The 16,253-nt window shown below is 37.4% G+C and overlaps 2 protein-coding genes across 3 annotated transcripts in view; one reads left to right on the forward strand and one right to left on the reverse strand.

Moving 5' to 3' along the window:
- The window catches only part of METTL9 (methyltransferase like 9), a 43,200-nt gene that overhangs the window by 15,325 nt on the left and 11,622 nt on the right, over positions 1-16,253 (forward strand). For both annotated transcript variants that reach the window (XM_012808932.2, XM_003795720.3), the window contains exons 3-4: positions 1,740-1,949; positions 9,833-10,017. In XM_012808932.2, coding sequence (XP_012664386.1) covers positions 1,740-1,949; positions 9,833-10,017 — 395 coding nt within the window. The remainder of the gene's footprint in view (positions 1-1,739; positions 1,950-9,832; positions 10,018-16,253) is intronic.
- Positions 15,644-16,253, reverse strand: part of IGSF6 (immunoglobulin superfamily member 6) — a 9,566-nt gene continuing 8,956 nt past the window's right edge. Inside the window, exon 6 of the mRNA XM_023516728.1 lies at positions 15,644-16,114. Within this exon, the coding sequence (XP_023372496.1) occupies positions 16,058-16,114 (57 nt within the window). The 3' untranslated portion in view covers positions 15,644-16,057. The remainder of the gene's footprint in view (positions 16,115-16,253) is intronic.

A 16,253-nucleotide genomic window follows, 5' to 3' on the forward strand; every position in this document is an offset into this window, starting at 1 on the left:
TCCTCTTTCTGCTCTGACTCTGGTTTCCATGTGAAATTTTGTATAGCTCTCTCAGTAAGTTCTGTTCCTTTTCTCAGAGTTGCTTGTGTTTCCATTATAAGATGTGAACAATTGAGAATTAAAAATAACTTATCTTTTGTGAAATATGATTCCCTTCGGTAAGCAGTTGTAGTAGGTAGCATCATGTGTAGTGGTCTCTGGCATTTCCCTCCCTCCCATTCTCCAATTTTTTAGCCTTTCTTTGGGGCAGAAGATTTACTGTAAATATACTATTAAATTTGGTTAAACTTTCTTGTGGCCTTAATGGGAAAAGGGAGGGGTGATCTGTTACATGAACTCCATTTTTTTTAGAGACAAGAGTCTCACTTTGTTGCCCTTTGTAGAGTGCCATGGTGTCATAGCTCACAGTAACCTTCAGCTCTTGGGCTTAGGCGATTCTCTTGCTTCAGCCTCCCAAGTAGGTGGACTACAGGCGCCCGCCACAACACCTGCCTATTTTTTTAGTGCAGTTTTGGCCTGGGCCGGGTTTGAACCTGCCACCCTTGGTATATGGGGCCAGCGCCCTACTTACTGAGCCACAGGCACTGCTATGAACGCTAATGTTTTTTTTTTTCCTTGAAACTAGTCTCAATGCAGCACTGCGTTTCATGCATCTTTCTAGTCACTATATAGCAGACACTTGCACGTTTGATTATTTCTAGAAAGCAGCAGTTCAGTACAGATTTTCCTGCCCCTTCCTAGACCAGTGGTTTTCAAACAGATGCCCAGGATCTGAGGAAGAAGTATCTGAGGAGCTACTTCAGGCTGCAGAGAAAGGCCAAGAAGTGGGCTGAAAGCAGCTCCAGGGTTCTTTACTCCAGCAGTAGCAGCTATCTTGGCGTTTTATATGTCTATGAGTTCCGCTTTATTTAAAGAAAGGGAAGCTTGTCCCTGTGATAGATAAAACTTGGATTTGAGATCTAGAAAACAAGTCCTAAAGAGGGAGTGCATTTTACTTCCTAAGGTGATGCTTCCAAGAGACTGGGTTGGTTTGACCTATAGCTGCTTTTTTTTTTTTTTTCTGAGGGTTCTCCCTCTCAGTCTCTGACATTACTATCGTTTTGATTGTTTTTAGGACCTTTAGACATAATAGGACCCAGCCAAGAGTAAAACAGAGACACAAGTATGAATCTACTTCTTTAGTGCAAATTAACTGAAGTCACAGGGGCTGCTATTTTAGCTAGTGTCTCTTATAAATCTATTAAGCTATTTTTCTCTCACTTACTTAGTTTCATATTTGAAATGGCCTTTTTCCCTATTCAGTTTCTTTGCCTCGTAGTATTACCTAGTCCCATAGTCTGACTCTCTTAGCTTGTTATCTTTTCAAACTGATAAACGTCTTTTCTGTTACTGCTTCCATTTTTCCTTCCTATTTTTCCACTTCCTTACGTTTCTGTTTTCTTATTTCTTCCTCCTTCCACTCTCATCCTTCCCATTTCCATCTTCGGTTCCCCTCTTTCCCCCTTGCTTTTCGTGGTATTATTTGCATCTCCAAGTACAAATGATGACATCTGGAGGTATTTTCTTACTTTATTAGGTTTGCTTTTTAATTATATGAGTCATAAGAAAGATAATACATATTTTAATCACGTAATAAAATTTTAAAAGTTCAAATGGTTGTTGGTTGAGTCACTGCCTTCACTTTGTGTGCATATAGGGGATGCTCAATTTGCATAGACTCTTTCATTTTTTTTTTTCAGGTTGTTAGGAAGAGGCTCAATGTTTGTGTTTTCACCAGATCAATTTCAGAGACTGCTTAAAATTAATCCGGACTGGAAAACCCATAGACTTCTTGATTTAGGTGCTGGAGATGGAGAAGTCACAAAAATCATGAGCCCTCATTTTGAAGAAATCTACGCCACTGAGCTTTCTGAAACCATGATATGGCAGCTTCAGAAAAAGAAATACAGGTATAAATTTTAGACATGGTTTGGGATATTTTTCTTGGTTTTATGTGTATTTCCTCTTGAAAGTATATTATTTAAAGGCTATGAATCAGAAACAGTTTTCCATGATTATGAATTAAAAAAAATTTTTTTCCATACACAATTAACTTGAAATTTAGAAAGGGATAATCTTCCCGTGGCAGAAGAATTGGCACTACAGGGAGGAAAGGGGCTGGTGAGAGAAGGCTTGAAAAAGGCAGTTCAGATGTGGGGACTTGTTCCCTAATCAGAATCTGGCATTCTCAAATTTTATTTTATTTTTTTAAATTGTGGTTAAAATATACATAACATAAAATTTACCATTTTAACCATTTTAAGTGTATGCTTCAGCGGTTTTAAGTACATTCACATTACTGTGCAACCATCATTACCACCATCTATCTCCAGAGCTAGAAACTCTGTACCAATTAAACAGTAACTCCCTATTCTTTCCTTCTTCCAGCCAGTGACAACCACCATTCTACTTTCTCTCTCTGAATTTGACTACTCTAGGGACCTCATCTGAGAGAAACCATACATTTTCCCTTTGTGACTGGTTTATTTTACTTAGCATAATGTCTTCAAGGTTCATCCATATTGTACTATGTGTCAGAATTTAAGGCTGAATAATATTCCATTGTTTACATAGACCACATTCTGTTTGGCCATTCATCTGTCATGGATATATACCACTCTTTGTGGTAGAAGGGTTGTCACAATTGTAAATGATGCTTCTATAATGGGAGTAAACTATCTATTTGAGTCCCTGCTTTCACTTTTGTATACCCACAAGTGGAATTGCTGCATCATAAGTTAAGTCTATGTTTAATTTTTTGAGGCATTGCTATACTTTTCCATTGCACCTACACTCTTTACTTTCTACCAGCAATGTGCAAGGCTCCTTATTTCTCCACATTCTTGAAAACACTTGATATTTTTTGTTTTATTTGTTTTTTTACTAATAACCATCATTAATAATGGTTGCACAGTGTTAAATCTTAGTTTTAAGATCATTAGCTGTGGCTCAAGTGGCTAAGGCACCAGCCACATACACCTGAGCTGGCAGATTCAAATCCAGCCCAGGCCCGCCAAACAACAATGACAGCTGCAACCAAAAAATAGCCAGGCGTTGTGGGGGGTGCCTGTAGTCCCAACTATTTGGGAGGCGAAGGCAAGAGACTCGCTTGAGCCCAGGAGTTGGAGGTTGCTGTGAGCTGTGATGCCACAGCACTCTACCCAGGGCAACAGCTGGAGGCTCTTTCTCAAAAAAAAGGTCATTAGGTGTTTGAGAGACTTAGGAAGAAGGGTATTCTTTCTTCAGTGTGGATTCTATTGATGGGAAGATATCTGTGTATTGGAGCTAGAGTCAGCCTCTTTCTCTAGGATTATTTGGTAAGCCTGGCTTAGCCTTATAAAGGAAAAGGAATTATAGAATCACTCACTTTTCTATCCATGTTTCTGCTTTTACAGACTAACCTTAGAGACAGAGCATTGGCATAGCTTTGGAGCAGGATTACATTGAGCATTTACAAAACATGGAAATTTTTAGCTTATAAAAAAGAAGGGGGGATGGCAGGGAAGATTACTATAAACAGATATTTGATAGGATTTTATGTAGGAAAGTAGTAGTTTAGTCTCTGGTATAATCAGGCACAGCTATGCCCTAGAAGTTGATTATAGGTTAGGGAGATCTTCCTTCCTAATAGCTTGAACCATCTAAGTCCTTATCACTGTCACTGTTTAAATTACTATTAGAGATGTTATAGGAGGAGACTTACATAAGTGTTAAGTTTGAACTAAGTGATTTGTAAGGTCCCTTTAGCTTTAATAATCTGTCACAGATTAGATCCTGGTCTATAGTGATAATTGAAATACATTCCTCAACTAGAAATTAATTCACTCTTTCAAAAATGTAATGTTTTGACTTTTGTTAAAACAATGGCTTATGCCATGCTGAATTCCTAATTTCCCTTTCTTCCTATGTTAAGAAGAAATCACTGTTTTGTAGCACAATGGCAGGTATTTGAGCAAAACAAAAAAAAAAAAACAAAATAAAATCAGTGTTTTGAAATGTGTGTGGAGAGGAATGTATAGGAAGCCTATCTTCACATGATTGACACCCCCCCCACCTTCCCTTCCTTTCATTCTAAATGCCTAAATAAATAGAACTTTCAGTGAAACTTCAGATGTTTGAATTATAATAATAGATCATTTAGAGTTTAGGTGGATATAACTTACTAAATGTATCCACCACATAAAAAATAATTTTTCCCCTACTATATAGCCAATGTGCCAAAATCTGCAGTTTGACCTAGATGGACAATTCTTACTGGTTGGCACTATAGTGTTACTGGTATGAAGTAAAAACATACTCACAAAAGTGGCCAATTTTGTGATCATTGGTGCAATTTGAGGTTTTAATGAAGAAGTGTAGTATCTTATCTAAGGTTAGAGTTCTCTTAGCCCGTGATGGCAAGGCAAACTTTCAGCTTAATTCCACATTATTTTGCTTATTTGTGAGATATAGCTATTATATTTTTTGTTTCTCTTCAATATCTGGGCCTATGAAAAACCAGGTGTTTTGGCTGGGGGCGGGGGGGCTCACACCTTATAATCCCAGCAATTTGGTAGGCCCAGGCAGGAGGATCACTTGAGGCCAGGAGGTCAAGACCAGGCTAAGCAACATAGTGAGATCCTATTTCTACAACAAATAAGAAAATTAGCTAGGTGTGATGGGATGCATTCATAAGACCAGCTTCTCTGGAAGCTGAGGCAGGAGGATCACTTGAACCCAGGAGTTGGAGGTTGCAGTGAGCTGTGAGTATGCCACTGTACTCAGTCTAGCCTAGGTCTCACAGAGTGGGATCACAGCCTGTCTCAAAGAAAAAGCAAAACAAATAGGCCTTTTGGTTCTGGATGGTATTTTTGAAATAGGTCAATAAACAGAAAATGGTCAGATATTTCCTCTGTATTCTCAAGATGTCATTGTTTATGCCAGAGAATCCTAATGAGAAAAGTCTAAAATTTAAGGATATGGCTTTGATTTTTAAAGCAAAATAACAACTTTTATTGGTGTTTTTATATTTAGGACATATCAAAATACAGATTGCCTTATCATTCTCTAAAGAAAAATAAATAAGACTTCCTGGAAGGAAAACTATTACTTAACTAATTTTCTAGAAAATAATAACCTCCTGAACATACACCCTGCATCTACAGTTAGAAATACTGTTTTAGAAAAGCTCTAGACATGGGAAAGGATTATACAACTAACTCTTTTTTTTTATTAATTGCAGTTTTTGGCCAGGGCTGGATTTGAATCCGCCACCTCCAGCATACGGGGCCAGCGCCCTACTCTTTTGAGCCACAGGCACCGCCCCTATACAACTAACTCTTAATTGTACACAGTTATGAAATACTATTCAGCCATAAAAAAATGGAGTGTTTTTCTTTTCTTTTCTTTTTATTTTTAAAGAAATTTATTTCTCACAGTACTAGAGGCTGGAAAATTCAATACCAAGGTCCTAGGATGTCGTGAAAGCCTTCTTGCTGCTTTATTCCATGGCAGAAATGCAGTCAAAAAGATGGAGACTTTGTATCTTTCATAATAACCTGGAAGGATTCAGGGAACATTCTCCTAAGTGTCAAAAGAGTGACAAATCAACCATCCTGTCTTCTCAGTACTAAATTGAATGACTACAGACCCACATGAGAGAAAAACTCAATTAAATTCAAGAAGAGGAGAGGTGGGGTTCAATAAGATCACACCTAATAGGTGCAATGTATGGGTATATGGCGCACTTCCAGGGTGAAGGTACAAGTATAACTTGGACTTCACTTTACATATGTAAGCAGTGTAACCTAATCGTATGTACCTTCATAGTCATCCAAAGTAAAAAATAAAAAGGAAGCTGCATAGTGATGGGATATTGAAATTAATTCTGCTCAGATAGTTCACGTGCTGGTAATCAGAAAGGAATTATGTATACGTGTTTTATGCCAGAGAAGAAATTTTTTTTCTTTTATAGAGAAAGGGTCTTGCTCTGTTGCCCAGGCTGGCTTGCTGCAACATTGAATACCTGGGCTCAAGTGAGCCTCCTGCATCAGCTGAGGATCAGCTAGCTGTGAGCCACTGTGTCCAGTCGAGAAGCCACTGTGTCCAGTCGAGAACAAATATTTTTATTACAAATTTGAAAGATGATTAACTTCTAATCTATGTGTATAGGTTTGGGATTTCTTAAAATGAAAATATTGTTAAGAATGCTATTATATATAAATCTTTTTTTTATTAATATAAAATAAAGAGGACTAGAGACTGAAGTACAAATTGTCATTCACTCTTAACTACTAGGATAGAAGGATTTATTCAAAGAATGTCAGGTGTTTCTCACCTTATATGAAGAGTGCAGGTTCATTGACTTGAATAACATGCTACAATTCCAAGTTAGAATTTCTTTCTTTTCTTTTCTTTGTTTTTAATTAGACAAAGTTTCACTATGTCACCCTCCATAGAGTGCCATGGTGTCCCAGCTCACAGCAACCTCAAACTCTTGGGCTCAAACGTTTCTCTTGCTTCAGCCTCCCGAGTAGCTGGGACTATAGGCACATGCCACAATGCCCGGCTATTTTTTGGTTGTAGTTGTCATTGTTGTTTAGCAGGCTTAGGCGGGGCTCGGACCTGCCACCTTCAGTGTATGTGGCCGGCACTCTACTCACTGAGCACCTGATCCCCAAGTTAGAATTTCTACTCTGCCTGTGATTTATTTGCCTTGTGAACTTGGACAAGTCACTTTTTAAATTTTCTCATAAAAGAGTAAAATTCTAACAACTTGTTAGGATTCCTGGGCTCATATGCAGTTTGAGTGAGGCTAATAAATTTGTCTTCCTCAATGGAACTGAATTTACAAATAAAATCATGAAATAGAAATAAAGATGAAGTTGAGCTTCTGTAGGTATAGGCTTAACTGTCCCATCATTTAAGTCATAATTTTCTGTTATGAGCATGCAGGTGTTTTAGTCTTTCAAAATTACCTACCTGGGAACTACCTATTTGAAACTTTTTCTTTTTCTTTTCTTTTCTTTTCTTTTTTTTTGAGACAGAGTCTCACTTTATCACCCGCCATAGAGTACTGTGACGTCATAGCTCACAGCAACCTCCAACTCTTGGGCTTAGGCGATTCTCTTGCCTCAGCCTCCCGAGTAGCTGAGACTACAGGTGCCCACCTATTTTTTGTTGCAGTTTGCCCAGGGCTGAGTTCAAACTTGCCACCCTTGGTATATGGGACCGGTGCCCTACCTATTGAGCCACAGGCCCCACCCTATTTGAAACTATTTCTAAGGTGGAATTAGTGAGATTATTTTAGATTAAAACATGCTGACACTGTTTAGCTTCTACTTCATTGTAGATGGACCTAAGATTTTTTTTTTTTAATGAAGAATAAAGTATTTTGCCAGTCTCAGTGGCTCATGCCTGTAATCCCAGCACTTGGGAGGCTGAGGTGAGTAGATTGCCTGAGCTCGCAGGTTTAAGACCAGCCTGAGCCACAGCGAGACCTTGTCTGTAATAATAGCCAGGCGTTGTGGTGAGTGTCTGTAGTCCCAGCTACTCGGAGGCTGAGACAAGCAGATCGCTTAAGCCCAGGAGTTTGAGGTTGCTGTGTGCTATGACATCATAGCACTCTACCAAGGGTGGCAAAGTGAGACTCTGTCTCAAAAAAAAAAAAAAAAAGAATAAAATGTTTTTGTGTTTTATGATTTTATTTACTTATTTATTTTATTTTATTTTTTGAGACAGAGTCTCACTATTGTTGCTATTGGTAGAGTGCCATGGCATCACAGCTCATAGCAACCTCCAACTCTTGGGCTTAAGAGAGTCTCTTGCCTCAGCCTCCCAAGTAGCTGGGACTTCATGTGCTCACGACAATGCCTGGCTATTTTTTGGTTGTAGTTGTCGTTGTTTAGCTGCCCCGGGCTAGGTTCAAACTGCCAGTCCCCGTGTATGTAGCCAGTGCCCTAACCACTGAGCCATGGACATCGAGCCCATTTTATGATTTTAAGTTGGCTGCTTAGCTAAGGCATTAATAAACAAATAGTTCTTTCTTTTTAATTCTTCATTTCACTCTTTAAAATGGGAATTGATGAAAGTTTTTCCCTGAAAGTAGAACCTTCTCAGTGTTTTGAAACATTTCTTTGAAGGAACTAAATTCAGTTTTTAAAATTATCATTGCAGTTGACTTCTGTTTAGCAAATGATTTCGAAGCCCTAATACCCTACCTATTTCAAATGATATTTAGTGCAATAAACACGTATAAAACAGAGGAGTCTGATCAGTCCCTTGAATTTTTTAGACTGTTGTTGGAAGGAGGCTTTTGTTTTATAAAAATGTACATTAAAAAAAGATGCAGTTGATGGCGGCGCCTGTGGCTCAAAGGTGTAGGGCACCAGCCCCACATGCCAGAGTTGGTGGGTTCAAACCCAGCCCTGGCCAAAAACTGCAAAAAAAAAAAAAAAAAGATGCAGTTGAATGGTTTGTGTTCTTTTTATTCTACTACTCAGAAATGTGATAAAATAGCATTATGCTAATGAGTTTTCAAAACAACTCTAATATTTTTAGAATTTTTTTTTTGAGACAGAATCTTACTATGTCTCCCTCTGTAGAGTGCCGTGACATCACAGCTCACAGCAACCTTAAACTCTTGGCCTTTAGCGATTCTCTTGCCTCAGCCTCCTAAGTCTGGGACTATAGGCGCCCGCCACAATGTCCAGCTATTTTCTGTTGCAGTTGTCATTGTTGCTTACCTGGCCTGGGCTTGGTTTGAACCTGCCAGCCTCGGTGTATGTGGCTGGCACTGTAACCACTGTGCTGTGGGCGCTGAGCCACTATTAGAATTTTCTAAGATAGCTCTACTGTGTCTGTTCAGCATTAATAAAGATTTATTTACCAAAGATCCTTTTTTGTATTTCCTTTTTCACCGTGTCTGTCATAACTTGTGTCACCTACAGTGTTCTGATTGGTATAACCAAGAAGGAATAAGTAATTTGTAGAATTACCTTCGTGAGATGGCGAACACACTCTTGATATAAATACTATCCCTTTCTGAATACAAAAACATTATAGAGGACTAAACATGTTTGTGTATGTGTATGTGAAAGAGAAAGTGAGGATTGGGAATAGTATTTTAACCCTGATTTTTATTTATGCTGTATTTTTTTCTGTATAGTTATTCAGATATGAAAATTATAGAGTATGTTCCTAACCTCTGGGAACAGAGATGTGCTCAAAGGGCCATAGGTTATAAATGGAAATTATATTATCCCTAGCCATTAACAATAGGAGGGACCTTTGGAATAGAAAACATGAATATATAATGTATTTTATAATTATATACTTTATAATTCCAATGACTATTGAAAAGCAGGACTCTACCGTGAAGGCTATGTTAACCAGTTTGATAAAATATTTCAAATTGTATATAAAACCAGCACATTGTACCCCTGATTGCATTAATGTACACAGCTATGATTTAATTAAAAAAAAAAAAAGCAGGACTCTGTTGTTCATTCACTGATGTTTAAGATTTCAATGTCTTAGTTTTATAATGATATTTATCACTGTGTCTTTATACTTATTAAACATAAGATTAGAGATTATGTTTTGAGATCTGGAAATAGGTTAAATGCTAAATTAAAAGAAACATGGTTGCTATGTTATTATTTATTGGCCATTTATTATTGCAAATGTAAATTGTAAGAGAAAATTTAGAATTTACTTTGATTTAGAAGACAAAGAACTTTACTGGCATCTTGATTATTTTTAAAAATGTCTTAAAGGGGAATTATATTAATCCAGTTATTTCTAATTTTTCCAGAGTACTCGGTATAAATGAATGGCAGAATACAGGGTTCCAATATGATGTCATCAGCTGCTTGAATCTGTTGGACCGCTGTGATCAGCCCCTGACTTTGTTAAAAGATATCAGAAGTGTTTTGGAGCCAACCAGAGGCAGGGTCATCCTTGCCTTGGTCCTACCCTTCCATCCTTATGTAGAAAACGGTAAGTGTGATCAGGCTATCTCTTACTAGGGATATGTATTTGTTGGTTTGTATAATTTTATGCTGTGCACAATTAAACATTGTCTAGTGTTTCTTAGAATAGCCTGGAATTTCAAATAATACAATTAATCCATGTAAAATATTACTTGGTTAATGTTCATCTCAAGGTGGACTTTATAGACCTCTAACACTCCCTTTGCAGTGGTAATAATTAATACTCAACTGAGTTTCAGTCCTAAAGATTGAAAGCCTAAAGCAGGGGTCCTCAAACTTTTTAAACAGGGGCCAGTTCACTGTCCCTCACACTGTTGGAGGACCGGACTGTGGGTCTGGGACAAGTCAGCTGCTAAGCAGGACAGGCAGTGACGGCAAAAACACCTGGTAGGTCAGATAAATGTCCTTGGTGGGCCACAGTTTGAGGACCCTTGGCCTAAAGTGTCTTTTATCTCTGCTTTTAAGTGCAGCCTGAACCGTATATATGTTAGTTTATAAATTGAATTAAGCAATAACTGATGCCTTTTAATCTACTCATACAGTTGTTAAATGTCACAGCTGTCTAGTTTTACATTTTTCATCTTTTGTCACAGACTGTGAAAATGATAAACACTGTTATCTTTCTCTTTTAAAGACCATTTGTGTTGGAGCATGTATCAATTTCTCTGTGTAACATTTGATTTTTTGACGGCATAGTTTTGCTCTTTGGCGATATTGAAGGAAGAATATATTTGAAGAAATGGGTTGATTTTACATCATTTCAATTTACTGTGACTGCTGGTAATTAGGGTGACAGTGTCTCATAATTCATAGTTTTAGCTTATGTGGTTTGTATTTTAGGTCATCTTCAAGTTTCTTGCATTCTTGTAAGTTAATGTATATTAATATAAAAACTATTTATTACATAAGTAATACATGTTACTACTTAAAAATCTTTAGTTTTTCTACTCTGCTACCTAGTTTGACCTTGGCTTCAAAAACTTAAAAGCTCACAGACATTTTAAAGAAATCCATTACTATCTTGCAAGTGTTTAAATACCGTGAAAATCTCTGTCTTAAGGAATAATGCTCATATTTCTTATAACCACAGAGTTCTGTGTGGATGTGTATTACCACTGCTTTCTCCTTAGTTTCTTCTTGTCCTTATCTGCCACTTTGCCCCCTTGCCCCCAGGCCCTAGTTCCTTCAGATTCAATGCTTGTTTTAACATTTACCAAATGGTTTCAGATTTGTGTTGATGGTGGGGAAAATGGGGAATTCTTGAGATACGGAAGGGAGTGGAAGAGAACAGGTAGAACAGACCTCTCCACTTCCATCTTAAATTGCCATTTTTGCATTCTTGCTGTTGAATGGTTTGTCATGATAAAGAAGAAATCTGCTTTAAGTATCTGTTTATAAATTATGTATATGTTGCACAGTTTTGAAAAAATCTGAGTACATGTCCTTGGTAATGCAGCAGCCTGACCTTATTCCCTGGGTAATTAAGCCTCAGCTTCATCTTTCTGCATTGCACTCACTAGTCATCAGGTGGTAAGGTCCTGGCTTCCTGTGTCCTGTAGGGCGGCCACATGATAGAACTTTAATGCTACTTCCTGGCATAGCAGGAGGTGGAAGAGCAGGGGGAAGAAACATCAGTCTAACCGTGGCTTTTATTTCCTTGTGTTTCTGACACTAAAAGTTGAAAGGAAGTCAAACTAGACAAGAGGGCAGTCTCCATCAAGGATTGGAAACAAGCTCCTTGATTGTGGATGCACAGAGCTGCCTGTTGAGTCTAAGGATTCTGGCACATGACACATTGCAAACCTGAGACTAGACGCCTTGTTTCTATGGGTGACCTTTAGTGACTTATAAATTTTGAGACTACTCCATGGTACTCTATTACTGCTTCCTTTTTCTAAGTCACTAATTAGATCCTGATGATTTCCATGTGAAACTGTGTGGAGACTGGAAGGTGGAAAATGGTTTTGCCGTGGGAATGCATGAATACTGGGCTTTTAAAAGGATAGCTGAGTATGCTTGGCAGACCTGGTTTAATTAATTAATTAATTTTGGGGGGTTTAATTTATTTTTTAACAAAAGCAGTTATAGGTGAAATGATTACTTGTCTAATTTTTTTTGATAATAAATGTCTTGAAAGCAAAACACTTGCAATTTTGTAACTTAGGTTAAGTTGGGGAAAAACAAAATGCAAAAGTACATCTTTCTAATACATCAGTACAGTTTATTTGGTTTACTGACCCCACTTTTGGTTAGGGGTTGTTAAATCTAGTGAGAACCTAGTGAGCTAGTCCATGCAAATATAAGTATGTACGAACATTAAAAAATTATTTATACAACCCTTTGGCAACTTTCTCACTTTTTCCTGGGGTTATGGTCTGGTTATAGTAGACGTGTTTAGTCCTAAAGTTCTCATCAGTCTAGGTATTGAGAATTGTTTTAGGTGCCCCTCTCAAAAAGGAAAAATGTATAACCAAGAAAAGGAAAACTGTATTGTACAATTCAAATTTTAGTGATATTTAATTTTTCAAAATTGTAACTTTCATTAAAAGGTAATTCAGACCAGGCGTGGTGGCTCATACCTATATTCCTAGTAATCTGTAAAGCCAGAGCACTAGGGTGGATTGCCCTGAGCTTAGAGGTTTGAGACCAGCCTGGGCCAGAGTGAGACCCCGTCTCTACCAAAAGCTGGGTGTTGTGGGGGGCACCTGTAGTCCCAGCTACTTGGGAGGCTGAGGCAAGAGAATCACTAAAGGAAGAAAAGAAAAAATAATAATAAAGTTAAAAAAAAAAAGAAACTTCAAACTGAGACAAGTGAAAGCCAGTTGAAAGCCAAATTCAGGAAAAAAAGAAGGTAATTTAGGGTAAAAATAGCTTAAGCAGGTCAAGAGGGGTGTACAATGAAGAGTTTCTCATCTACTCCAGTTCATAATATTGTTCGTGTATCTTAAATATTCTTCAAAAGATAGTCTACAGAAATATAAGTATGTACATTAAAAAATTATATAAATAGAAATCCATAATAAATGCTTTCATTGCCTTTTCCCACTTAAATGTATCCAAGAAAGTATTTCTTAGTAGTATGCACTGTCATTGGGTGTAAGCAGTAATGTGTTGGAGCTGATTGGGACTGACTCATGAGATCTGACTTTTATATTGCTAGGAATTAAGCGAACTGGTTGTTAAATGTGGCTAGTATTAAAATTGACCATGGTGTGAGTATACCATGGAAATTAGCAAACACTAAAAATGGCCTTCTCCTTCTCAGAGCTGGTTGTTAACTTCAAGTTGGGTGTAACACCTTTACTTGAGGAGACCGAGTTTGTGTACTTGTAGATACTGCAGCTGGCAGACTCTTTTGTCTTATTTCTAACTTTAATGAAAATATTTCTACTTTAAATATTATGTCAGCTTTTGACTTGAGATTGCTGTTGTTCGGCTGGTGATAGTAATGTCTTTTATATCTTGTTTTATTAAGAACTTTAAAGATCAGGAATCAATACTGAATTTTGTCACCTGAGTTTTCAACATCTCTGGAGATGGTCACGTTGTTTTCCCTTCCTTGACTTATTAAATTAATAGCTCTTTTCTAATGTATTTGTCCACCCTTGCATTTCTGGCCTTAAACCTGATAGCTTTTTTTTTTCCCTCCTAAGATAGAGGGTCTCACTCTGTTGCCCATGCTAGAGTGCAGTGTAGAGTAATCATTAGCTCATTGAGACTTTGAATTCTTGGGCTCAAGCAACCTCCTGAGTAGCTGGGACTACAGTTGTGTACCACCCTGCCTGGCTCATTTTTAACATTTTTCATAGAGGTAGAGTTTGCTATGCTATTCTTGGGGTGAAGTGATCCTCTTGCATTCCAAAGTTTTAGGATTACAGTTGTAATCTACTATTGGGCCTGGCCAATAGTTCTTTTCTTTTTTTAATGGATCACTAGATTCTATTTACAAAAATTCAAAATAAAAATAGAAGCATGAGGCTTGGTGCTTGTAGCACAGTGGTCATGGTGTTGGCCACATGCACCGAGGCTGGTGTGTTCAAACTTAGCCCAGGCCAGCTAAAACAACAATGACAACTGCAGCAGAAAATAGCCAGGTGTTGTGACAGGCGCCTGTATACCCAGCTACTGGAGGCTGAGGCAAGAGCATTGCTTGGGCCCAGGAGTTTGAGGTTGCTGTGAGCTGTTATGCCACAGCATTCTACCGAGGGTGAGAAGGTTTTATCTTGGGGGTAACATTTGAGCTTTGTAGTCTGAAGCATTTTACTAGGCAGAGGGGAACAGCATATGCAAACGCATGAAGGTGTGAACAAGATCTGGGGTTAGGGTAGGGCGAGTTTAACACAAGGATAAGGTGTAAAAGAGAACTTTGTATGATAGTATGCCACTTAATTAATATTGTTGGCTCAATGGATAAATAAGAGAATGAATATTATATATATCAGGCACTCTTAATAAATGACCCAATGGAACCCCTTTCTTTTGGAAAGCGGATTCCTTAAAAATCAATCTTTGAAATATAGTTCTTTCTTATATTTGGACGAGGCATATTCTGAACCAAAAACTAATTTATCTTAAAGATTTTTGTCTCTTAGTTAGCTACAGAAAGAACAGTGTATTTTCAGCCCTGGAATTAAGTACCAAAATGTAATGACTCCCAGAAATGGAAAGTAAATAATCTAATTCTACCTACTTCTATTCATCCAGATGAAATTAGTGCTTACTGAGGTTTTTTTCTTTTTGCTATCTAGTTTATTTCACCTGAAGTATTAGCATTTCTATTTATATTGCTATTTATGCCACTGTTTAATTTCTGGTTTTGTTTATAAAGTACAGACATATCCATACATACATAGCATATGCTATACATAACACACATACAACATACACATGTGCATACACACTCATGCACACACACACATACACACAAACAAAATGAGGTCACATGCTTCCTCCTCTCTTTCCATTTTTCTGGGGCACACGTACTTAGAAGGTTTGGTATCACTGATTTAAGCCATCAATGCAAAACTATTTCAAAGGGATCTTAAAATATTTAAAAATTCTATCTAGGTTTTAAAAAGAACATACCTCATTTAATACTAGTTTTAAAGAAACATTTTAATGAAACATTTAGTGAAATATAATAGGTGTAATTCATGTGTAATAATAAATACACCCTTGTGCTTTAGATTTTTTACATCAAAGTTGCCTTCAAAGAATAATCCATGTCATGTTTTCTTAGTGAAGTGGTAATGAATTCTACAAATACCTTTGCTATACCCAGCCCCTCATCTGATAATCTCCTCCCTGTCTCAGTTTGTTAAAAATCAGTATTGCAAATGTACTTGTAAAGCCCATGCCAGCTGCATGTGCTGGTTATTTGGCACAACACTGACATCTAGAGTCAGTTGTGGCTTATTTCTGAGGTTTTCTCTAACCTGCTTTGATTTCCTATATTTGGGCTTTAATATTCTTAACTCTAGTCTGTATTCTCGCTTTTTGCTGGTAACATACTGTAATTTACTTTGCATACCCTGTTAGGCAAGTGTGCACCGTACCATTGCCCATTGTGCTATACCATTCTAATGATACCATTACAGTATCAGAGGAAATAATTTCCTCACTGAGTACTTTTCAAAATGAATTTCTCTACTTTAATTGTATCATTTCTACAACTCAGAAAGACAGTTCTTCCACTCAGTGTTGAGGCATGTGGTTTGACTTCAGATCTTCAGGGTAGCAGTCATCACACACTTTATTATAATGTTGACCAAAACAAACTTACAGTACATGTTATAAAAGTTTTTGAAAACATTAGCTTAAAATTTTCTTGGTGAATTAGGAAAAGATTTTTCAGTTGTATTTTGTTGGCTGTAGTATTTTTGTAGTTACTATAGTTACGGTTTCCTTACTCTCTGGCATCCTTCTTTGCAGATGTTGTCTTTTCCATGTACCTTTGATTGTTTTTTTAAGACTTGATTAGTGTGTGCCTGTTAAGTGCTACCATAGCTTCTGGAGTTGGATTTTCAGTGATGTAAAATAAAATGCTTCTATGGTTTTTCATAGTTGAAAAGTGCTCTTCTGTTTTCGTAAGCATTGTCTTTCTCCTGCAATGGTAAACAGCAAGCCATGTTTAAGGCCATGTAACCAGTGATCTCATCGTCCAAGCAACACAGAAGCCTAATGGCTAGCTTGCATTCTGGATCCTAAGTATCCTTACAGTAGTCTTTTTTTTTTTTTTTTTTT

The sequence above is a fragment of the Otolemur garnettii genome, unplaced genomic scaffold (assembly GCF_000181295.1).
Source record: "Otolemur garnettii isolate 467f Iridium unplaced genomic scaffold, OtoGar3 scaffold00096, whole genome shotgun sequence".
In the NCBI taxonomy this organism is placed as follows: Eukaryota; Metazoa; Chordata; class Mammalia; order Primates; family Galagidae; genus Otolemur; species Otolemur garnettii.